We start from the raw sequence: 23,287 nt of genomic DNA, 5'->3' as shown, positions 1-23,287 counted from the left end.
GGTTGCTGCTTGACCAAGTTAAGGTCCATGTGATGCGCTGGAAAAACATTATCCTGCATTTTTTTTGCATTTTTGCATGATTGTGACTTTGGATCAGCATTTTTAAATTTTCAATAGGTTTTTTAGGGCACATCATTGCCGTCATTAAGATAAAAGGACAAACAAGATATATTTTCCCTTTTATTTTGGTCTGGGAGGGTTATTCCTTCAAATCTTTTCGAATCTCATTCTTTCAGCTTTCATGGGACGTACCTCCAGGCTGAGAAAGCCGCCGTCATGGGCTGCAGCGACTCGCGGTGAGGGCTCAAACCATTCACAGGACTTCCCCAAAAGGTTGCGTAATGTTCTGACCGATGAGACAGTGACTGATCCAGAGCAGCGAGCAAGAATCAACACGCCGTCACTCCACCAATTCACATCCACCAGTGGGTAGTACTGCTCCTTATCTGGGGTGGGTATGAGAAGACATAAATCCAGAGGAAACATCTCCTTTGTCCTGTCATACCCGAGTTTCAAATTTATAATCCTCCTCTCTTATTTTGGAAGATTTCTTATCTGAACCAGAATTTTTTTGATTGGTTTCTCCCTCCTTGACATATTTATAGATGTTGAAATCTCTTGTCATGCTTGAGTTGAGGACACAAACATGGATTATTGCTTGCAAAAGCTGTCAAAACTGTCATTCCTACTGGCCCAAAACTGTCAAAGTTTACATTCAACTACAAAAAATCCCAGCGAACCCCACCATACAAAGTCTGCACACCCTAAAAACTGTGTAATGCAGCGAATCCCATGTGTCAAAGATCATTCAATTGTATCCAAAGTGCAATGCTGTATCAGCAACAAAGATGGCTTCTTTTAGCCCTTTAGGCCCAAATACCTTTTATTTTCTTCCTTCTCTCCAGTGATGTCTTCCACTCTGGGTTGATCTCTTCAAATCCCGGCTGCAGGGAGGACCAAAAGATGGAGGCACCAAAGAGATGGAGGAGGTGTAGAGGGGGTGAGAAATTAATCTGCTAACCCTGTTTACTCTTACAGCGCACACAAGCTCTGGCAGCAGTGAAGCAGAACATACACACACCCCGCATTAGTCGGCAAAAACATCCTGCGAATATAAGCTTTTCCATAAGCCTCCTCGCTTTTGGTGTCAGGGAAGCGAGAAATGCATGAAATTCTCTAAAACGTACACACTTCCACCTCAACTAGAGAGATTACACTAAATAAAGCTAGTTAAGCAACTTGTTTATAACATATATGCAGAAAAGCGAACAAAGGATATTTTCCTTTTTTCTTTTTAAACATCCACTCAGATGAAAATTGTGCTTTTGGTGTTTTTAACATTTTTTGGGGCATAATTTCTGATGATGGAGCAAATCAAGCTCACAATTGCCTCCCTGAGTTTTTCCTTTCTATAAATTGTCGACAATCAGGAGCAGATAAAAAAAGTTACATTTGAAAAATAATATATTTGTTACACAGAAAGTACGCCGGGCAGGCCACAAGCTCCCTGCTCCGCTCAATTCTGATGCATCCACTTGTAGAAAACTAGATCCATGTACATCTTTATTTTTCTAGTCTGAGCTGGAATCTGGATCAAAGCTGTACGGCTGGATAGCTCCACTATTGCCCTCCATTTTCGTGGTTACTGTTAGGTTGAGGGGTTAAAGCTCTGTGAGCTATTGTGAGAGTGCACACAGATAGCTCACTTATAGGTGATGGGAAGGGAGGGTGGGGTTGGTCAGTCCCACCCACAACTCAGAGGTGAATTTCTAATTAACTTCTGCCACTCTGCAAAAACTATGTCCTAGAAAACAACACAGGATTTGGGGATTTTGTCTAAAAACAGCATATTCTAAATTAAAAGACCACAGGGAACAATTTTAAAAGAGATATAGAGATGATGGAATTGGGACTTAAAGCAAAACTATGAGTGCCTTAGGGAGCCACGCAGTTTAAAAGCGGTTAAGATGTGTACCTGTTGGTCCTGTTTCCATGACGCCCTCTGTTTGAAAGAGGGGATGTCCCAGACAGACAGGCGTCCAGAGAAGTGGATGACAGCCAGCAGGCGGCCGTCAGGGCTCAAACTCATACGAAACACGCCGTCCTGAGCAACAAACACAACAGTCAGGGGCCTGGAGGATTCTCACAGGGAGGAGAGCACTCTCATACCTTTTCATCTCCCTGTCTGGGAAAGAATCTAAAGCTGGGAATCCTGAGGAGGCCTTTCTTCTGGTTCTGACACAAAAAATGTGTGTATTAGGACACAACATTAGGGCATTTGTGAAAATGTCTGTGTGTGGAAGCCTGACCAGGCGGACATCGTCCTCATAGCTGGTGACCTGCTTGTAGTGCGGTGAACTGGAGAGAGCCCTCCAGGCCGTGAGGCCGCTGCGAGTGGCCTTGGAGGCGCCGTCCTCTCCTGATTCACAGCCCCCCACCAGCAGCAACCTGCAAAAAGACATGTGGCGTGACCAGCAATAACGGCTTCACAACAAGAACTAAAAACCGAAACAAAGGTTTAAGGTCAAAGTTCGAGTAAAAATTATCATTATTGGGATGCTTTGTAGCAAAGCAATGCTTGCTAATATTTGAGTAAAACTCTTGTGAGAAAACATGAAACTCAGTTTAAAAAAAAAAAGAAAAGAGTTGTTTTCTTAACCTGTTTAGCTCAACAGTGCCCCCTAGTGCAGAAATTCTGAGTATTTAATTTCAGATCTGTGGAATTATTTAATGAACAAACATTTCTGAGACATATTCTGTAAATTAAACATACAGTGGATCTTATACGACACATTTATTTTATAGCCTGTGAATTTTTACTTAAAAATATTCACTTCAATTTGTTTTTTTAATATTCCTAAAGCACATTTATCTGAATGTTATGCAAAAAAGGAAAGCGTGCACATCTTCTAGTGTGTTTTTAAAGTACCATGCTTCATATCAGGGGTTTCCACCTTTACTTCTCCACATCCCTCCGTTCTCTTTGATGTTGACCCAGTTTTCACACAGGAGTCATTAATGTTTCATCTCATCTATCATTTGGCAAACATTGACAGTAGCTGCCAAACCTCATTAGGCTGCCGAGCCAGGTTTTACCGGCCAAAGCAAACCCGGTTTGTGCAGAGTGGGGACTCTGGTGAAAACAGCACGGCCATAACTGCGAGCCAGAAATAATGAAGCAAACCCAATGAATACAATGTGGTGAAACAGGCCAAGGGCATTCGGCGCTGCTGCAGTCAATTCCTACAGGTATTACATTAAAGAGATTGCTTCATTTATTCCTGAGTAAGCTTCTTGGCCTCATTGGACAGTGCAAAAAGCCTTCTGCAGGAGTCTGTGTGAGAAACCTCACATGTTCTTTATCTCAGTTCCAACATGATAAATGTAGCTCAATCCCAATTTCCCTCTCACTCTCCTCAAAAACAGCAGTTTTTTCTGGTCGGTAACACCTGATCCTTTAACAGTTTATGCTTTAGGCTGCATTAAAACCACTAGAAGTTCTCATGAGGTTAACTTACATTTAGCGCCAACGCTGAAATCGACATAAAACAGAGCAAATCGACAGCGCTCTCAGTTGTCAAAATGATGAAAGAGAAGGAAATTTGTGAAATAATTATTTAAATGTTGAGCACAATTCCTAACACGCCGTCGTCTCCGGACTGGTTCAGGGTGAAAACTGATTTCAAGACTTGTAAAGCTTTCTGCAGATGTCCAGATAGAAATATTTGAAGAACGATCAAGTCTAACAGAAACACTGTTGAGTCTGTGGGACAACAGCTGCAGACAGAGACAGTCAAGAAAAGGCCAGAGGGCCCTAAAAGAGGGCCCCTAATCAACCCACACTAATAATCCTCTAATCGGAATATTGAAAGTAGCAGGAGTGGTCTTTTTGTAATACATAAATAAATAAAGTTTTTATGCAAGTAAATTAAATTCAAACAATAAAAATGCTTTAAAAAGTGATAACATAATTAAAACAAACGTGAAGTTAAAAATACTGTATATATAAATAAAATGTGAATTAAAAAAAACCGTAAATAAAAGCAGAAATAAATTAATACACAGACAAAAAAGGAAGTTTAATTAAATAAAAAATAAAATAAAAAAAATGTTGAAAGTGACATTTAAAAAATAAAATAGCTATAAATTAAGTAATTGATTAAATAACTAAATATAAATAAAAATATACAAATATTAAAAGTGATTTCTTATTTTATTACTTTTTTATGCAACTTAGTTAAAAAAAATCTCTTAACTTATCTGTTCAGGTGAAAATACTAACTTCATGAATAAATGTATATGAGGTTCAGCCAGTCAGTTCAAAGAAGGTCCCACAGTTTGAGATTAAGATCGTTTTTTTGTTTTTTTATCATCTTTGAGGCTTTTATTTGCAAGCTGCCCAGTGGAGTTCTTTGATGCACAGATGGAGCTTTGTCCTGTATAGAAAATCGTGGTCTTCCTGAAGAAGGAGGACTTTGTTCTGCGCTGCTGTTTGAAGAAAGACTTCTAAAATGTGGGAATAGTCTTGGGAGTTGGGTTTAAATCCATCTTTAATCTGAAAAAATAGCTGCTCTTAAAAAAAAATAAAATAAATAAAACTCCAGCCCATAACAGTACCTCATCTGACCCTTACTGCCACCTCAATCAGAGTGGAGCTTTAGATCTTTTGTACTAATGGACACTCCAGGGAGGTTGCAGTTTTAGAACATGACAGCTCTGAAAAACTTCCTGATGGCGTCCCTTTAAATTCTCATCAAAGCTATGTCCAAAGTCCTCAACTTCTCACTACATAATGCACTATGAATCCAAACATCCAAAATCGAGTGCCCTAAAAATTTCCCAGAAGTCTCTGCGAAAACCCAGCGTGAATCAAAGCTCACTAGATTGGCAAATATAGACCAAGCTATCTGTGCTGTCCGTCATACCTGTGTGCAGGATGGTAAACAGCTGCCGTGATGCCATGTGGATAGTGGGTGGAAAAGTTGAAGGTGTGGTTCTCTTGGAAGTTCTGATTGGTTCCCACACTAAAGAAAGAGATCAACAACAAAAATCTATCTTTATTCTAGTTTCTCTTTTACACACAAACTCTGACATTTAAATGGCTACAGAGGTATCAAATGCACTTTCTGTGGAAATTAAGAGAGTAAATCAGCTTTTCATTCCCTTTTTCTGACATGAATTTACAGCTAAAGGGAGGTTCTGGAGTACAGGGCATTTTCCGATTTTAGTCAGCTTTGGGAGGCTTTGGATGACAACGTTATTTCAGCAAATCCGCCTTGAAAAAAAAACATATAACCTCCAAGCTCTCGTCTTATATCATGAAATATTAAATAAAAAGTGATCTAATTTAAAATTATTTTGAAAATCCAAATCTTCAGGGTGGGTTTGAGTCTTTGCAATCAGCTCAGAAACATACTCAAAATGACAAAAGGCAGTAAGAAAATAAAAAACTTTTCTTTTTCTATAAACAAGCTTTTTACACTTTTTATTAGGTTTTGGCTCATTTGTAACATTTCAGTATTTGCCCAGTAAAGCCTAAAACCTGTGACCACGTGTGGGAGTCATAATTGCAAATTTCCAAGCACATAGCATTAATCAGCACTGCCATCGCCGACTTGAGTAAACTCTACTGTGCTCTTGTGTAAGCAGGCGGTGGCTCAGCGATGGACGGGGGAGAAATGGGAAAAGTCAGGAGCAAAAATTGCCTTTGAGTACCTGTCCATGGCATAATATCAGAGGTAATTACTTGTAACACATTTTCTGAAAAACAGGTAGGCATGCATACAGCTGAAATGTTACCTACTTAAAAGGCTGAACGATTTAAATTGTAAATGAAGCAGAAACTCATTTTAAACTTCTCAAAGATACGGACACTGACAGGCAACGCAATTGGGAATTTAAAAGTTCTTTAAAGCCTTCGCTGCAGTTGAAAAGCTAAAATCTATATAAATAATGAGTGAAAAGGCTCAATGTTTTAAAATGAAATCATAGCGCAGGCAGGTTGACATTGACAAGTTTGGCATGTAGTGCAGATTCTCAAGTGACAGAAACTGGAGCCTCTTTGAGCCGTCATCGGGCGAATAACTGGGTCCATCCTCAACATGTCATCAGGTCATCGCAGAGGAAAAATGAGACAACACAAAATATCTATACAGTTAATGCAAAGGCTGGCTTGAAAAAAAGGGATAAATTGAACCAATTTGACCTTCACAAAATCCATTAATTGCAGTTTACTCGCTTAATTAGCTCCAATTTACAAAATTCTGGCAGAGATGTGCCACAAACTATAAAATAAACACAGTTTGTTGTTTTTTTATCACTGCTGACTTTACATTACCCACTACTATACTTGCAGCATTGAGATGATCCTGTGTGTCTTTTATTTTGAAAGGAAGTCCTGCAAGCCTCTGTCAAAAGTTATAAACTGCTTTATATATATTTTTTAAAAGCCCATCTTTCTTCATGTTTACGTTTCATTGGTTAATTTGTATTTATCATCAGAGTAACAATAACTCAAATCCAAAGCAGTGTCTTATTTTTCTAAAGGCTGACGTAAGACTTTGTGGCTCTTAAAGGGTTTGTGGTCACTAAGAAATTGATCTGAATGGCGTGTTGAAATGTTGCAGACCCCTGCATTAAGCCAAATCAAAGAAAGGAGACATTTTGAGGGAAAAAGGGGGGGAAATTTGCTTTCATTGTGCAGTTACATCACAGCTAGATAAGTTATTTAAACGAGTTTTAACACGCTTTTGTTTCTCACCTGACTAAGTAGCTTTTAAGCCCTCCACTGTATGTGATCACAAGAAGTTCAGCTGACCACTGAGCGCTGGCTGTGTACTCCAGGAAGATCAGGCCTGCGACTGCACAACTGAAATCTCCGGGAAAACTCACCACCTGGATGAGAAAAAGGACAGAAGAGGAGTTCATTGCAGTTTAAGTTCACAGTTCTCGTAACAAGATTAAAAAAAGAAGGGGGCAATGTGTGAAGAATAATAAATCAGAAAAGTCAAATAGGGATAGAAAACAAGAAAGATGAAGGTTGAACATTGGAAAACCTACATTTATGCACCTCTACTGCAAAACTGACTCATCTTTTTTTTTTTATCTCATCCCCCTGAAATCGCAGTAAGGCAGTAACAAACAGGAGGAAGGGTAAAGTATTGCTGAGGGGCACTGATGTAGGTGTGCGAACACACTCTGCGCAGACACACACACACAACAAAGAGGAAGTGCGCTGAAGGAACAACGATCAGAGGCTTTCAAAAGGTAAGGGTGTCTGGGGAGAAGGACGAGCGTCTGACAGAGGGGCGCAAGAGGATAATGGACAGAAAATGGTAGAATAATGATATGTGGAGCTTACATGGCGTTAAAATGTGGACTTGGAGCTTGGAAGAAAGAGTAGAGTGTGTGAGACGAGGCATAAAGGGAAGACTTGGGGAGAACACTCGTGAAAAATTTACGATGTGAGGTGAGGAAGACGGCGCTTAGAAGAACAAGACACAGAGCGGAGAAGGGAAAAGAAGACGAGGGGCCTAAAAAGCAGGTGAGACAGACAAAGAGGGGGCCGGACGTCTGGAAGGGAGACATCTTTATAAGGTTGTGGTTACTCCAAGGTGCTGAACAAACACATCTTTTCACAGAAAAGATCAGAGCTGCCTCAGATGTTAAACACAAGAATTATAAGACTGATGCTTTCATTAGAATTAAAATTTATTACAAATATAGTTTAGAAGGAGAGGTTTATTTGGTTACCGGGGGGATGACAAAAAGTTCGCCGCCCATGAGGTCAAACAGCCGGACGGTGCCAGTGCTGTCGGAGTAGGCCAGCAGCGTGCAGTCAGAGCTCCACGCCATCCGTCGCCACTGTGGGTTTGGGTCTTTTGGCACTGCAGCAAATGGAGAGAAAATTTTAATTCTAAATTGAGCAACAGATTTTTTTTTAAAATAACAAAAGAAAAAGCTTGTGGACGGAGTCAGAAAAAGACAAAGCCGCTGCGACACAAGTCATCTCTGAGGCGCGGCGGAATAACATCTCAATAATTGCTTCTCAAAGATGCACACTTTCACACGCCGTATCGCAGAAGGGCAGACGGGGAGGGGGGGGCAGCGAGAAAGGTGGGAGGAGAGCGGAGATCATAAATTGAGTTTTTATTGAAGTACTGGCTCCTCTTTTAGAAATGTGCTGTCTCAGCAGAGCGGTGAGCGCAGCCATATCGCCATGATGAAGCACATCCGCGCCTGCTGGCATTTTCCTCAAGGCCCCGCTGTCATCGTCCCCTGACAAAGGAGCTGCAGCAGCGTCTGATCAAGAGCCTTTTCAACCCCTGATTATCTGAAAGTAAATTCAACCAGCAAAACAGCCGCACTGTAGCAAAAAAAAAAGCATAAACAATGGTGTAATGCTTTTGTTGACATCTCATAATGCTGCATTTAGTGTTTATTGTGTCCAATTTCTCGCCTCCGTAAAGCTGCTGCAACCCCTGGTGGGCAATATCGGAAACAAATGTTGTATGACTAGAATTTTAAAACGAAGAACAAAGAAGAAGTGGGAGTAAACGACAGGGAAGAAAAGAAGCAAAAAAAAAAAAAAAAGAGAGAACATCTGGGGAGGAGACAGAACAGCCCCCACAGAGAGAAATAATAGTTCCCCAAATGTTCAGGCCTAAAAATCTCAGGGAGCTCCCCAGGAGGAAAAGACTTAACAGACCTTTAGAGGCTCTCAGATAAGGGGAAGCAAACAGGAACATGGCTGCTGTGACAGCTGTGGGTACCAACCATCCTTTTTCTTCCAACCCCCCACTTTCATTTTTTTAGTTTCACACACAAAGACATTTTCTCTCTTGCTATCTCATCTCCCATTATGAGTTGTATACAGTGGGGTGCTCTGCAGCTCTGGGGGCTCCATTTCCACATAGATGGCTTTTTTTTTTTTCCTTTTCTCTTTTCCTTCCAGCGATGGTGGGGGCGGAAGTTGGGGAGAATTACTTCCAATGACCCAGCAGAAGCCTTTCTATCTAAAGCCGCGCGGATGCATTTTATCAGAGCTCAATGTTTATGAATTATGTACGTGGGTGGAAGACAACTCTACTGAAACAGAATCAGACTCACAGGTCCGGGTGCAACACGCACAAACACACACACTCATCCATTAACAGCGAATGCCATTAAAGGCAGGATCAGAGCAAAATCCATTAGGACAAATCTCTGTGAAATGAAATGAAATGTTATAAGAGAAAAATGAAAAGATGAAATGGAACAAAAAAAACAAGGAGGGAGGCCAGGCTTTACACAGGCCTGGGGGCTACTGTTATCTACACTATGAACCATTAAGAGCGCACTGTGACAAAAACAAAACAATACATCAAGTAAGAATGAGACAAACTTTAAAAAAAAAAAAAAAACATGTGGATGATCTGGCCCAAAAATGGCTAGATTGAATAACATCAAACTTCAGGGAAAAGTATTTTAAGCTTTAAGCTACAGTGGCCCTGAAGTCCAAATCACACCAACACATTATTTAACACAAAAACATATTAAAACACAGCAATTACAATTGAAAAAGCTGAACAACTAAAAATAAAACATTATATTTTTTTAATCCAATTGTAGAAACCAAAAGGGGAAAAAAACACAATTCCAAAAATAATGAAACAAAAATAAAAAGTTAAGATTTTGAAAAACAAAATGTATTTCCAGAAATCAAAATTAAATCTATAAAACTAAAACTAAATAAGTTTCTTTTTTTTGGCATCTTGTATTTTGATTTGATTTAATTTGTTTTTTAATTTTGCATTTTATTGCGTTTTTGTGTGGAGTGATCTACACAACAGGAGAGCAACAGTGAGAACGTGAGGCTGCAAAAGGAAATAGAGTGAGTCCATAACTGGAAATATGTCAGGATATGCATTTGTTTTGAAGTCTACATGTCAAACAGGAGAGGTGATCTGAAGAAGAAAAACGTAAGAATTTATATGATCAAATAACAATTTCAGGTGGGAAGAATTTAATACAGTTGTCAACTATTTTTAAATTCTTTTGAATCTTATAAGATAGTACAATTTTCTGTAACAGGCTACAATAGTTTGTAATATTTTGGCTTTAATAGTTAATAATATATTTTATTTTGTAGATTCAGAGTTAATATGTCGTTAGAAACAGAATGTACATGCAGCTGAAATTTATATATTTTATTGAAGTTCATGGGTTGTGAAATGTTTAATAATTGGTGATTTAATTTTTATTCCTTTGGAGTGTACAGTGAATTTTGTTTGAATTATGTTCAGAAGAATTGGATTAATCTCGTAAGAATTTGAGCCTTTTATGTTGGCCGCAGGTGAGCACGGTCTTTTGCTCACGAGGTTGCAGCAATTAGAAGTTCAAGCTGGGAGAAAGAGCTGCAAAAAGAAATACCTTGGACTCAAAGAGACTCTTTTTCTTGACAAGCGGAAACGAGGTATTTGTTATGCTTGTTTTGTGTTATTTTGTATTGTTTATTTCTCCTCAAACATGTATAATGTTTTGTTATAGTTTTCACGGCGTAATGAAGGCGTAATGAAAGCGAAGGCACGCAATGTCCCACAAGAAGTGTGATGACCTGCAGAAGTGCAAATAAACGCCCGTTGTAAACCGACCTGTGTTGTCATGAGAAATGTCACACAGAGGAAAACAAAAGGGGCTCAAAGCTGACTAAAATCCCAACTTCTTAATTTTATGCAAACCCAGCAGTACCAAGTGTTGCAGTTCCATAAATGGCCACTAGATGTTGGTTTCAGAAGGGAGCAATTACGGTACTCATAGGCTTTAATTTAAGAAAAGGGCAACACTCCAGCTCTACATAATTCTGATTACTGATGTTATGATTTTATTTATTTCCTTTTTCCCCCCTATTCATGGCAACTGGTAGAGGTGACAGTTTCTAAAAATCCAGTTAGATCTCAAATTTGTACATTTATGGTGGCATCTCTCCGTAATTAGTAGGTGGGTGAACCCGTAAGTGCAATAAACCAAACTGACTTTACTTTGTTCTTCCTAATCACCCATTTTCTGAATGTTGTTCAAGTGAACTCTAGCACAGAGGTGGGGACCGAGGGCCACATTCCTGCTCATTTTCCAAAATACCCTGCTCTGGCATGCTCCAATTGGCTGGACAAACCTAATCCAGGTCATCTGTTGTTACTAAGGCAATAATATCTGGAAAATATTTAGCCACATCAGCCCTTGAGGCCTGGAGATCCCCACCTATTCTTCTACATCAGGCTTCATTATCATCAGCAACTATCGGTCTGCTATATTTAACTTTCATGTCGTTAACTTATGATAAACCTATGACAAACAAAGACTGTAAAAAGAGATGGAGGTACAGTACTGACATCCACTGGTCTGTATTGGGTCATTTGGTAGTTTTTGGTTGAAGTTTTCTGTGAATGTGCAACTCCAATAACCCGTTAACGTTGGGACACCGACCCCTTAAGGCTGCTCTAGTCCTCTGTCAACCAAAAGAAGCAAAAACTTGAAATAGTAATAAGAAAAAAGGGTTAATAAAGCTTTTGTTGTTGAGTACACTTGCATGGAAAATGAATCAATCTTTTACTATTTTAACTTTGTTAAGCTGTTAAATAAAAAGCCACCTAATGGTTACTTGGTGAACTGACTTGGCTCCAATTACTTTCATTTTTAAACCTGTCTCAACCTGGAAGTCACAGGGTTCCAACTAACAAAAACAGCCAATATAAAATGTATATGGCTCTTTGATTAAGTTTCAAAACCAGAACCTTACAATTAACCACCTTCACTACTTTTTCTAAAGATTTTACCTCTTTATAACAAAATATTTCATTTTTAAAAGTTAATTTGTTTTTGGATCCTACAAGTAATTCGTCTTCTCTGGGAAAAATAATCCACATTTCTCTGTCCTTTCTGTGCACCATTTCATGCATGTTATAAAGCAGCTGTCTCAGTGCTCAAAGTATGGCTGGCCTTGGGTTATTGTCGCTCGCAGGTGTACAATTTTGTCCAATTCCATTATCACGCACACAAACGCACCGTGAGCCACTCAACATTAGCATAACATAATTTAAAATAACATGAGAGGAGAGGGGGTCTTACCCTGACATTTTCCAATGACTGAGCCAAAGTCATCTCTCGCAGACCTGAGGAGGAAGCACACAAAAACTGGGAAACTGTGGCATCACACCATGCAACAGCGATGCACATACACTTAGCCTTCTAGCGCCTGTTAGGCAGAAAGCTGGAACAGTCACAGATAGCTTGCCAGCTCTCCGTGCTCAAATAGATCAAGCAGAAAAGGTGGCCCTGAAAGGTCTGAGGAAAACTGTCCTCACGAAACTAAAGTCAGGAAACAAAGCTGGAAAACAGAGTAGCTTTGGCAAAAACCCACTTTTACATCTTGACTGACACGTGGAGGTGGATTTAAATTACACGCAAGGGTCAAGAGGAGGAAATTCTCAGCTATGAACGTGAATGAACCCCCCCTGTTTGTCTCAGGAGGATGAGAAATACAATATTTGTACATCTGCTTTACAGTTATTGACTATAATTTCTATTCTGAGCATTGGATTGTGTCAGTAGAGCACACTGCTGAGTGAGTGTGTTTTGTCTGTGTGGTGGGGGGGGGGGGGTAGATTAGTGTGTGGGAAAATTACAACCAGCTAAAATGGCCACACTGCTGTGTATTGCTTTCTCTGCAGTACATAAATGAAATACAATTTCATTTAGCCTTATTTATTTATTTTTCTGGCCCAGAGGATTCCAGCGGCCACTATAAGGTTGCTAAATTGATTCAAATGTCAAACTGTGACTACACTGCGAGCGATTGCACTTGCAACCTCTCTAGAGGTCCAAGCCGAGGTTGTGTTGGGGGTGGGGGGGTCTTTTTACAGGGAAAATGTGATAAATCCCCCCCGTAATTAAACGGTCTTCTATCACCTTCACTCACTCACTGTTCACAAGCAGCCTCAAAAGACGATAAAGAGCTCAGTAATTACCTAATTTCTACACACTGGTCTTGAATCACCGCCAACAGTTTGCCGTTACTGTGGAGCAAAAGAAGAATGATCAAAACTGAGCAGGAAAAAGAAACAAGAAAAGGAGACAAACAATTGTTTTAAATTTCTTGTGGACACTACTTTCTTTAATGGAAGATTGATGGTAAGTTTAGGAAGTAATGGGAAATGCTTTGTGGTGACTAGAGCATGCACTTCCTGGAGGAAATGTTTGCTGAAAGCAGAAAACCTAATGATGCACTAAAAACAGGGATAATTTCCAAACATATTAAGTGGGGGTCAGATGTGGATGATTCCTTTAGAAGATACTTGAAAATATTAAAGGAATATTGGAAGAAAAATGTCGAATTCTGAGAATTAGGATAACGAAGCAATCATTTGAAAAGCAGGTCTCATCTGACAATAAAAACATTTCACAGGATGATTCATTTTATTACACTTGTTTAGACTAAATAAAAAAGGAGATACAATCATTTTTTTAAGGTTTAAAAGCTGACAAACTGTAAAGAAAAAAAAAGAAAAATTCAAAATAAAAGCATATTTTTAAGGCACATTAAGGCAAATTGGTGCCATAACTGAACAAAAAAATCCCGAAATCTAAAGTCAAATCAACTGAAGAGACACCTCTATATGTGAGCGGGGAAATTAAAATTAAATTAAAACATCAAAGTTGAGAGTGAAAGGTGTGTATTTTTAAAATGGTTATGGCAGAAATAAAAGTTGAGCTCTCAAACATGACCTATAAAAAGAGAGGCTTTGAACTGTGTTAAATTAAACTTTCACAGTATTCTCTGGTTTCCTATTTTCTTTCTGGTCGACTGATTTAAATATGTTTTTAAATGCATAAATTATCGTAACATAACAATTTTAAATCCAAAAAAAAAGAAAACTTTAAGAAAAAGCTGATCTGGAATTATGTCAGCAGGAGAAAATATTTCTCAAAATATATTTTAGACCTGATTATTAAAATAATCTCATAATCTTAGGTACATATATGTGAATGTAATTACAATATAATTTTAAAAACTGTCGTTTACACTCTAATTCATCAAACAAGAGACAATAACCTAAATAAAAAGCTTGTAATATTTGTGAATTCAAGCCAAAAAATAACATACATTTAAATATTAAATATGCAAAACAGTTTGAGAGCAGGACTCCGGTTTTGATGTACCTTGAAAGAACATGCTGCCAGTTGATCTGCTTGTTTGTCAGCCGTACAAGCCCAGGAGACAGAGAAGAGCTGGAGGGGCTGAAGAAAATGAAACAACTTCAACAATGTATTCATCAAGGCACATAAACTTCTTACAGCTTTCTATGACCACATAGAATTCTAATCACAAATTGGGATGTATGCTTTTGCAAAATGTATTTTGAAGAAATAAATATATTAGTCTTACACTGTTTAAGAGATTACATCCTTCATATATATCATAGCGTCATTACAGAGGATCATACGTCCTCTGTAATGACGCCACAGCAATGTTATATTTTGCAGAACAAAAACCAATTCAGCTGTTTCCACAATTGCTAAAACTTTCTTTAAATAAAGTGGGTCAAAAAAGTTTTTGCCAGTCGGGGTCTAATGTTCATCATAGGTACATTTCAACTGTGAGAGACAGGATGTAAAGAAAACAGAAGACTCCAGGAAATCACGTTTTAAAGAATTTATTTGTGAAATGAGGATTTAGTCAATAATAAAAGTTTACCTCAATACTTTGTGACACAGACCTGGTTGACAGAGGTTGAATGTTTCCTGTAGGTCTTCACCCATTTTGAAAACATTGTAGCTGCTGTTTTGACCCTATTCCTCCATGCAGATATTCTCAAGAACGGGGATGTTTTGGGGTTGTTGCTGGGCAACACACAGATTCTCACAGATTGGATTGAGGTCCAGAGACTGGCTAAGTCGCTGTAGAACCTTAAAATAGCTACTCTTTTGTAGGCCGGGCGATACATTCACAGACAGATTTACTCAAAATCTCACCATGCATAGCCCCATTAACCGTTTCCTTGTATGACTCGGTGATCCTGTCCCCTTTGCAGAAAAGCAGCCCCAAAGCATGATGTTTCCACCCCCATGCTTCACAGTGAGCTTGGTTTTCCTGAGATGCCACTCAGCGTCTTCCTCCTCCAAATATGGCGAGTGGCGTTTATACCAGAGTTCCATTTTGGGATCATCTGTCCACATGACTTTCTCCCAATCTTCCTCAGGATCATCCAGATGGGGGGGGGGGTTGCAGGATCTAAACCATCTCTCTTCACGTCAGTGACCAGTTCACCTATGTAGTTTTGGGCTGTTTCCTCACTGGTCTCCTTTGTTCCCTTCAAAGAGAAATCTTGCATGGAGCCACAGATGGATTTTCCCAATAATTCCTCCCACAGTTATCTCTTCCCATCAAGCTGCTTGTTAAGTGGAGATCAGTTTATTCCAGTCTTGTTTAGGTGAACAATCTTGTCCCTTGTGTCCTTTGACAGCTCTTTGGTCTTGGTGGAGTCTGACCGTTTAAGGGTGTTGACAGGTCTCTTTTATACAGATAACCAGTTCAAACATGTGTCATTGATAAAAGTAACAAGTGGAGGACAGAGAAGCTAATTTAAGAAAAAGAGACAGGTTTGTGATAGACAGAATTCTTGCTTATTTTAAGCGGCTTCTTAGTTTTTGCACAAAAATTCTCTTTTCTTTTTTTTTTATCTCGTATGTCAGTGTAAAAGCTCTACATGTGACAATAAAAGCTATTCATTCATTACATACAATGGGATTTCCTGGATTCTATTTTTACAACAATACATCAGTGACCTTAAGTTCTGAGAAAGATGACTTATAAATAAAATGTGTTATTATTTTTATTATTAAGTTCTTGACAGTTAAAGTGTAATTATGACACATACACAGACCTAGATAATCTTTTAAGGGGGGAAAATTGCAGAATCAACAAATAATCTGACAAATGTTTTTTGCCCAACTGCAGATAATTTCTTATTTTTTATTATTATTATTATTTTAAAACAAACTTTGACATTGTAATGTAACAGAATTATGATGCTTAATTTAATCAAAAATAAAAAAAAGAAGGATTTGTTTTTCTTAAGTTATTTGCAGACTTACCTATGAAACAAATAGTGCAGCACTAAGCGGAATGGACCTATGAAAGAATATTTACAGTTATTCACCAAAACTACAGTATTTGTTTATTTGTTCCATTAATCCAGCACATCTTTCATGAAGCTTGTCATTTCCAAACAATCAATTGCCTTTAAAAGAAAAAAGAAAGCTAGTTTTAAAACCGCCACGCATAAATCTTTTTTTCACACAAAAAAATTGCACACATGAAAATGTGCTTTATGACTACAAAAAGTCGTTTTCGGTAGCAAATGGAAATACAAATTCCCGCCCATCACAAAAAAATTGCTGTAATTTTAAAAACTGGTCATGAGATGAAGTTCATTTAAGGCTCTCTGATTGGCTCTGATAAAAATAGGAAAAAAAAGTTACACGTGCCTAAAGTACACAAACAGGAAAATAGAACTTAATTTACTTCACTTTACTAAAAGTGAAGTAAATTATGATAAATTGGACGATTTTTTTATTTGAAACAGTTCAATTAGTTGAAGATAAATGTCCATCTCGACAGGTGGTACAAGTAGACCCGTTGACAAGGAACTTACCTGTTACAGCTTTCGCGACTAGAGAGTTGTCCTCTTTGTTGCCCCGTAGCTGTAGTTATTTAATAAAGTAAGGGTTAACAATTACCGGTAATGTTTTTATATAAAATAAACATCCACTGCATGCATTTACACTATCAGGGAAGAAAGACAATGGAATTTAAATCGACACAACAGCATAATTTAACCACCTTATATAATGTTTAACTTTAGTTAGCAGACATTCAGTTTGTGTACGTGGCTTTTGCGTTGCTGAACTGTTTTCCTCAAGGTCGAGCTTTTAAACCAAATACTTGTGAGCACAGAGCAGACAACTGCGCGAAATTGAATTGTGACAAACCTGTGTGTCGGTCTCTGGCGGCCACTCGTTGATAACAAGTAAATCGTATAAAATGTTTTCATCTTCGCCTTCAGTTAAGCATTCTTCAGCCATATTTACAACAGGCTGACGTCTACGGCAATCAACATGCGTCAAAATTAGGCATGATGACAAGCTTTTAACAGCCAGTTAACATATCTTTTGGTCTAATTTTACACATATTTTTAATTAATATATATATATGTAATTATCAACATGTTGTTTTTTTCAAAACACAAGATCAATCTTTTACATAATTCCTTAATCTTTTATTCTCCGGAACTAATGTTAGGCCGATGTGGCAGACCGTTAAAGAAGTTGCACCGATCTTTGTCCATCCGGTTGACAGTCAGTAGCTAAAAATGGCAGCGTTTTCTGGTAAGATTTATGCAAACTTTGTGCATTTAACGTAATTTTTCATTTCATAAAACTGTACATATGTCTTTAATAATTAATGAATCACAATTTGTGCCCATTGTTGAACAGAAATGGGGGTGATGCCTGAAATCGCGCAGGCGGTGGAGGAGATGGACTGGCTGTAAGTTACCATTTATCCGCTAAGTCATGCAAAGGCACAATGTTTTCTGACATTTACACCAGTTTGCTTTTAACTTTTTGATTTACTGGGTCTCAGGCTGCCTACAGATATTCAAGCGGAGTCCATCCCACTTATTCTCGGTGGAGGAGACGTACTTATGGTAGGTTCCTTTTAAATAACGAACTCATTTAAAATGTAGAGCTCTAACTCTTTTTTTTAATCATCATTATTTTATTTTTATTTTATTTATTTTGTAATAAAGGCAGCAGAAACTGGCAGTGGCAAAACCGGAGTAAGTGAAGCTAAGCATCAATTACACGCAAATAAACTAAACAATTATAGGTTAGAAGTAATAATCCTCTTTTCATCCTTAGGCCTTCAGTATTCCAGTGATCCAGATCGTATACGAAACACTGAAGGATCAGCAGGAGGGCAAGATGGGCCGAGCTTCTATCAAGACTGGAGGAGCTAGTGAGAAACGTTTTTGGTTTTGAGCTCGTTTGGTTTTTAGTTTGTACGGATTCAGGTTGGGAAGGTCAGGAAGGATGCACACGATTCCCTCTTTCAGCTTTCCTAGAAGGAGGCTGAGATCTCCATCCCTTCTGAGAGATAGATGATCTCTCTGATATTTTGTAGACCTACTAAGGATTCCAGTGGACCTCCCTGTAAAGTTATCTGATTCATTTCAAACCACCATAAGTGTCTCTTCTTGATTTGGAGCAATGTTTTTTAACTTTTTTTTTGTTCAGTTTCCAGTGTTGCAGCTAAACCCCTGGTAGACTTTTTTACCACCTTTAATTTACTTCTTATCTCGGTTGTTTTATGTTAATATTTAATTTGCTCCTTTCTTGTGTCCCAGTTTTCAACAAGTGGCAGATGAATCCATACGACCGCAGTCCAGCCTTTGGTAAGTAGTGCTGGAGAAAAAAAAAAGGACAGTCTAACAAACCAGTCCGACTGTCGATTAGCGTGAAAAACTCACTAATTTTAATGTTGTAGCTATTGGCCCCGATGGACTGTGCTGCCAAAGCAGGGAGTTTAAAGAGTGGCATGGCTGTCGCTCCACCAAAGGCGTCACAAAAGGCATGTAAAGCTTTACATACTTTTATATGTGATTACCCCAAACCTCCTTGGAATATGAAGCTAAATGGGTTTTGGAAACTTTTTCTACAGGAAAATATTATTATGAAGTCACCTGCAGCGACCAAGGTTTATGCCGAGTGGGTTGGTCCACCACTCAGGCAGCTCTGGATTTAGGTATGAACAATACAGCAGATTATACAGCAGATGCAATGAGTTGACCTCAAACAGTAAGATTTGAATTGCTGTGCAGGAACGGATAAGTACGGTTTTGGTTTTGGTGGTACTGGGAAGAAATCCAACAACAAGCAGTTTGACAGCTATGGAGAGGTACCAAATGTCGTTTAGACCCACAAATATTTGTTTGGATCAGGTCTAGACGATGCTCTATCTTAATTTTCTTTTCTTTTTTTCTTGCAGGAGTTTACCATGCATGACACTATTGGATGCTACCTCGATCTGGAGAAAAACCAAATTTCTTACTCTAAAAATGGTGAGTTCAAAGTCTTTCTACCTTTTATTTATTGAGGGATATGAACATAACTGTATTTGGTGGAAAATATTAAACATGTTGTCATCTACTGTAACATTTTTTTTGCTGTGGTTTTTTTTTTTTTTTTGATGTTTCTCAAGGCAATGACTTGGGTTTGGCTTTTGAAATCCCTCAAAACCTGAAAAATCAGGCGTTCTTTGTTTCCTGCGTTCTCAAGGTATCGTCACATCAAACACAGACGAAATCACAAATATACACTTGCAATTTATTTATCATCTTGTCTGTCCCAGAATGCAGAACTGAAGTTTAATTTTGGAGGAGAAGACTTTAAACATCCGCCCCAAAATGGGTTTGTTGCTCTGGACAAGGCGCCAGACGGTCACACGGTCAAATCCTCTCACACAGGTGTCACTTTGTTTTTTTTGTTTTGTTTTTTTTGTCATTTAGAGGTTAGTGGATCTGAATGAATTTATATTTAAATGATGGAATGTTTCTGCTGTGTGGCTGTGCAGGAACTGCTAAAGTGAGTCAGGTGAAAGCCTCGTCAAACTCAGCCAAAGCTCTGATCATTGAGCCATCCAAAGAACTGGCAGAGCAAACCTTCAACAATGTCAAACAGTTAAAAAAATACGTGGACAACCCCAAACTCAGGTAATGAGATGAAACCAACATAAAGCAAAAATGTTTAGATCATTATGTCGCTTTGAATGAAAATGTAGATATCCTGCTGTCTTTTAGCAACATTTAAAGTCTCTCTGATCGTGCTTTGATCTTTTTTGAAAGCATTCTCAGAGGTCTTTTGATTATGATTACTTCATTTTTAGCTAAAATCAAGTAACCTGTCATTTTCTATAGGACATAGTTTCTGGAGAGCGGCAGGAGTTCATTAGAAATTCACCTCTGAGTTGTGGGTGGGACTGTTAGCGCGGAGTAAACCCCCCCCCCCTTCTTTCTATATATCCTCCATTATCAGAAAAATGCCACAAGAACATGTTAAAAACACCAAAACAGGATTTTCATCAGTGGTTTTTGAGAGATTTCTGTAATTCATGTTATTTACCAGCAGGTGGAGGCAGTGAGTTGGATTTAAAAATGACTGCATGTCCTACAACATTTCATTCTCTCTCTGCAGGGAGCTTCTGATTATTGGTGGTGTGGCTGCCAAGGAGCAGCTGGCAGTTCTAGAGCAGGGGGTATGACGCACCAATATTCGTCACAACAACCCAAATAAACCTCCCATCATTGTGAGCCTCAGTTTTTCCTTATTTCTCTTTGCATTTGCCCGTCAACAGGTTGACATTGTGGTGGGAACACCTGGGCGGCTGGATGATCTCATTTCCACCGGGAAGCTCAGTCTCTCGCAAGTCCGCTTCCTCGTCCTGGATGAGTGTGTATGTGCAGATCATTTTCAGCTCACGCTACACTCATCCATTTTTGCCTAAAAATGAATAAAAAATCAAAGTAATTGTTTTCTATTTATTAAGGACGGCCTCCTCTCAGCAGGCTACACAGATTTCATAAACAGGGTTCATAACCAGATTCCCCAGGTGACCTCCGATGGCAAGAGATTACAGGTACTAATAGAATACTTTCTGGGAGTAGCAGTGCCGTACAGGATGACAGGAGGGATTTCTTCCTTAGGTCATCGTGTGCTCGGCTACGCTGCACTCGTTTGATGTGAAGAAGCTTTCGGAGCGCATCATGCATTTTCCCACGTGGGTGGACCTGAAAGGGGAAGACTCAGTCCCAGAGACGGTGCACCACGTGGTGGTTCCCGTCAACCCTAAAACCGACCGGCAGTGGGAGCGTCTCGGAAAAGCCCACATTCGGGTGAGTCTGCCACGGTTCAATCCTCTAACTCCTGCTAGGGTTTTGATCTATTGCCTCATACCTCCTCGAACATCATTCTGAAGCTACTCTGGGACAAAATGTTGGAATTAGAAGTTGTTGATTCCTAACGGGGTTAGTGTGGCGAGCTCGCAAAATCGGCATTCCCCTGTTTCTCGCATACTAGGAATGTGGGCGTGGTTAACAAAAAAACGTCCAAAATCCCAAAACTTACTTTTTCAGTTTCTTCTGACCAGGCTAGCAGAGGAAGAGAGTGAGGAGCCTAAAACAGCCGCTCAGCCATTTAGGGCAGGTCAAAAGGGGGTGGCAGGAGCGGATAGTAGTGCCTGAGGGCCATACAACGCCACTCGCAGCTTTAATTGATTTTTTTTGTTTTGTTCTCTCTGGACAGACAGATGAAGTCCACGTCAAAGACAACACCAGGCCAGGAGCCAACACTCCAGGTACAAGCTTCTAGCAGCCCACACATCACTTCTATGAACAGCATTAAAAAATACATCTGTGGGTTATAGAAATGTGGTCCGAAGCCATCAAGCTCCTGAAGGGCGAGTACACAGTGAGGGCCATTAAAGAGCACAAAATGGACCAGGCCATAATCTTCTGTCGCACAAAGATCGACTGCGACAACATGGAGCAGTACTTCATCCAGCAAGGAGGAGGTCAGATGGTTCTACTGGTGTTTTATTGATCACTAAAAAATAATATAACCCAACCTTTTTTATTTTTAGGCCCAGATAATAAAGGTCACCAATTTTCCTGCGTTTGTCTCCATGGCGACCGAAAGCCTAATGAGAGGAAGCACAACTTGGAGTGCTTTAAGGTAAAAGCAGGAAGAAAATGCTGACAGCTGAGCAAAGTCGAACTCCTTTACTGAGATTTGAGGTGTTTTTAGAGAAAAGAAGTGAGGCTGCTGATCTGCACTGACGTTGCTGCCAGGGGGATTGATATTTCCGGAGTGCCTTACGGTATGAAGACCTCTTTACAGAAGCATGCTATATATTTCATATATGCATGTCAAGTTTGTTTCTTTCTCCTCTCAGTGATCAATGTGACCCTTCCAGACGAGAAGCAGAATTATGTCCATCGGATCGGCCGAGTTGGAAGAGCCGAGAGGTCCTTTAAATAATAATAATAGAAACAATTTCAGCTTTCTCTTTGATTGAGAGTTAAACTTTAACATGAAAATGTTTTCACATGCAGAATGGGACTGGCCATGTCTTTGGTTGCCATGGAAAAAGAAAAGGTAAAGAACACATCAACAAATCCAACGGTTAAGTTTGTGCGTGTTTGTGACGGCGTCCTTCCACGCCTGCAGGTGTGGTACCATGTTTGCCCGAACCGAGGCCGAGGTTGCTACAACACCCGACTGAAGGAAGATGGAGGATGCACCATCTGGTACAATGAAAAAGAGGTGAATAAAGACGGGCTCTTGCAGAATATAATCGAGATTTCATTATTCCTTGCAAATATTCTTCCCCTCTCCCAGCTTCTGTCAGAAATTGAGGAGCATCTGAAGTGCACAATCACCCACTGTGGGACGGACATAAAAGTGCCAGTGGACGAGTTTGATGGCAAAGTGACCTACGGGCAGCGCAAAGCTTTAGGGGGTATGCTGGATCCCACACGACTGCAGATTTACTGTTTTTTCTGTTGTTGTTTTTTTTTTCTAACAAACCCCATCAACCTTGTTCAGGTGGAAACTATAAGGGTCACGTGGATGCCCTGGCTCCGACGGTCCAGGAGTTGGCCAACCTTGAAAGAGAAGCTCAGACTTCCTTCCTTCATCTTGGATACTTGCCAAACCAGCTCTTCAGAGCTTTCTAAACACACTTTATTTCGCAGGAAAGCATGTTAAGAAAAGGAAATCTTCATAGGGCACCGACAGATTTGAGTTTTCGCTCTACTTCTTAACAATGTGCAGTGAAATAAAATGAAACCAAAAAACTCCAGCAGATGTGTATTGGCATAAATCATGCATTAATTAAAGAGTGTCAAAATCACAGCATGTTGTGAGAAAGTTCTGCACAGTGAGTCTGGAGAGGACAGACTTCTGAGTTTATACATTTTGAGTTGCAGGTTTGCTATGTGGGCATGTTGAGCTCATTTCATGATTTGCAATTATAAGTAGAGCCAGAGTTTATAGACTGATTGGAGATATCTAGTGTGAAAATGAACACCTAATCTGCCTTGTTGTACTCTGGTAATTTTTTTTTGTTTTAGTTTATTTGAAGCTTAAATGGTCCTTTTCCTCTTTAAAATAAACGGAAATAGTCGCATCAGTT

The 23,287-nt window shown here is 39.3% G+C and overlaps 2 protein-coding genes across 2 annotated transcripts in view; one reads left to right on the top strand and one right to left on the bottom strand.

The window, feature by feature from the left end:
• The window catches only part of nbas (NBAS subunit of NRZ tethering complex), a 158,840-nt gene extending 141,507 nt beyond the window's left edge, over positions 1–17,333 (bottom strand). The window contains exons 1-14 of the mRNA XM_011491806.4: positions 17,029–17,333; positions 16,692–16,740; positions 16,132–16,168; positions 14,197–14,274; positions 13,005–13,052; positions 12,106–12,149; positions 7,753–7,886; positions 6,761–6,894; positions 4,926–5,024; positions 2,310–2,448; positions 2,170–2,235; positions 1,976–2,104; positions 881–944; positions 253–446 (exon numbers count right to left, since the gene is read on the bottom strand). Of these exons, the coding sequence (XP_011490108.2) occupies positions 253–446; positions 881–944; positions 1,976–2,104; positions 2,170–2,235; positions 2,310–2,448; positions 4,926–5,024; positions 6,761–6,894; positions 7,753–7,886; positions 12,106–12,149; positions 13,005–13,052; positions 14,197–14,274; positions 16,132–16,168; positions 16,692–16,740; positions 17,029–17,121 (1,308 nt within the window). The 5' untranslated portion in view covers positions 17,122–17,333. The remainder of the gene's footprint in view (positions 1–252; positions 447–880; positions 945–1,975; positions 2,105–2,169; positions 2,236–2,309; positions 2,449–4,925; positions 5,025–6,760; positions 6,895–7,752; positions 7,887–12,105; positions 12,150–13,004; positions 13,053–14,196; positions 14,275–16,131; positions 16,169–16,691; positions 16,741–17,028) is intronic.
• ddx1 (DEAD (Asp-Glu-Ala-Asp) box helicase 1) lies at positions 17,322–23,287 on the top strand. The gene is made up of 26 exons (XM_011491809.4): positions 17,322–17,424; positions 17,533–17,584; positions 17,681–17,744; positions 17,847–17,876; positions 17,959–18,055; positions 18,444–18,491; positions 18,584–18,667; positions 18,758–18,841; positions 18,918–18,994; positions 19,085–19,157; positions 19,298–19,374; positions 19,448–19,562; positions 19,670–19,808; positions 20,290–20,350; positions 20,450–20,548; positions 20,642–20,731; positions 20,799–20,987; positions 21,397–21,448; positions 21,518–21,664; positions 21,734–21,825; positions 21,898–21,970; positions 22,046–22,118; positions 22,206–22,248; positions 22,321–22,416; positions 22,492–22,612; positions 22,699–23,287. Exons 1-26 carry the CDS (start codon positions 17,409–17,411, stop codon positions 22,827–22,829), a joined length of 2,223 nt encoding a protein of 740 aa, XP_011490111.1. The 5' UTR covers positions 17,322–17,408; the 3' UTR covers positions 22,830–23,287.

The sequence above is a fragment of the Oryzias latipes genome, chromosome 24 (assembly GCF_053564925.1).
Source record: "Oryzias latipes strain Hd-rR chromosome 24, Olatipes_Hd-rR_3.1".
In the NCBI taxonomy this organism is placed as follows: Eukaryota; Metazoa; Chordata; class Actinopteri; order Beloniformes; family Adrianichthyidae; genus Oryzias; species Oryzias latipes.
The sequence above is the reverse complement of the archived record's forward strand: the minus strand, read 5'-3'. Positions and strand labels throughout refer to the sequence as shown.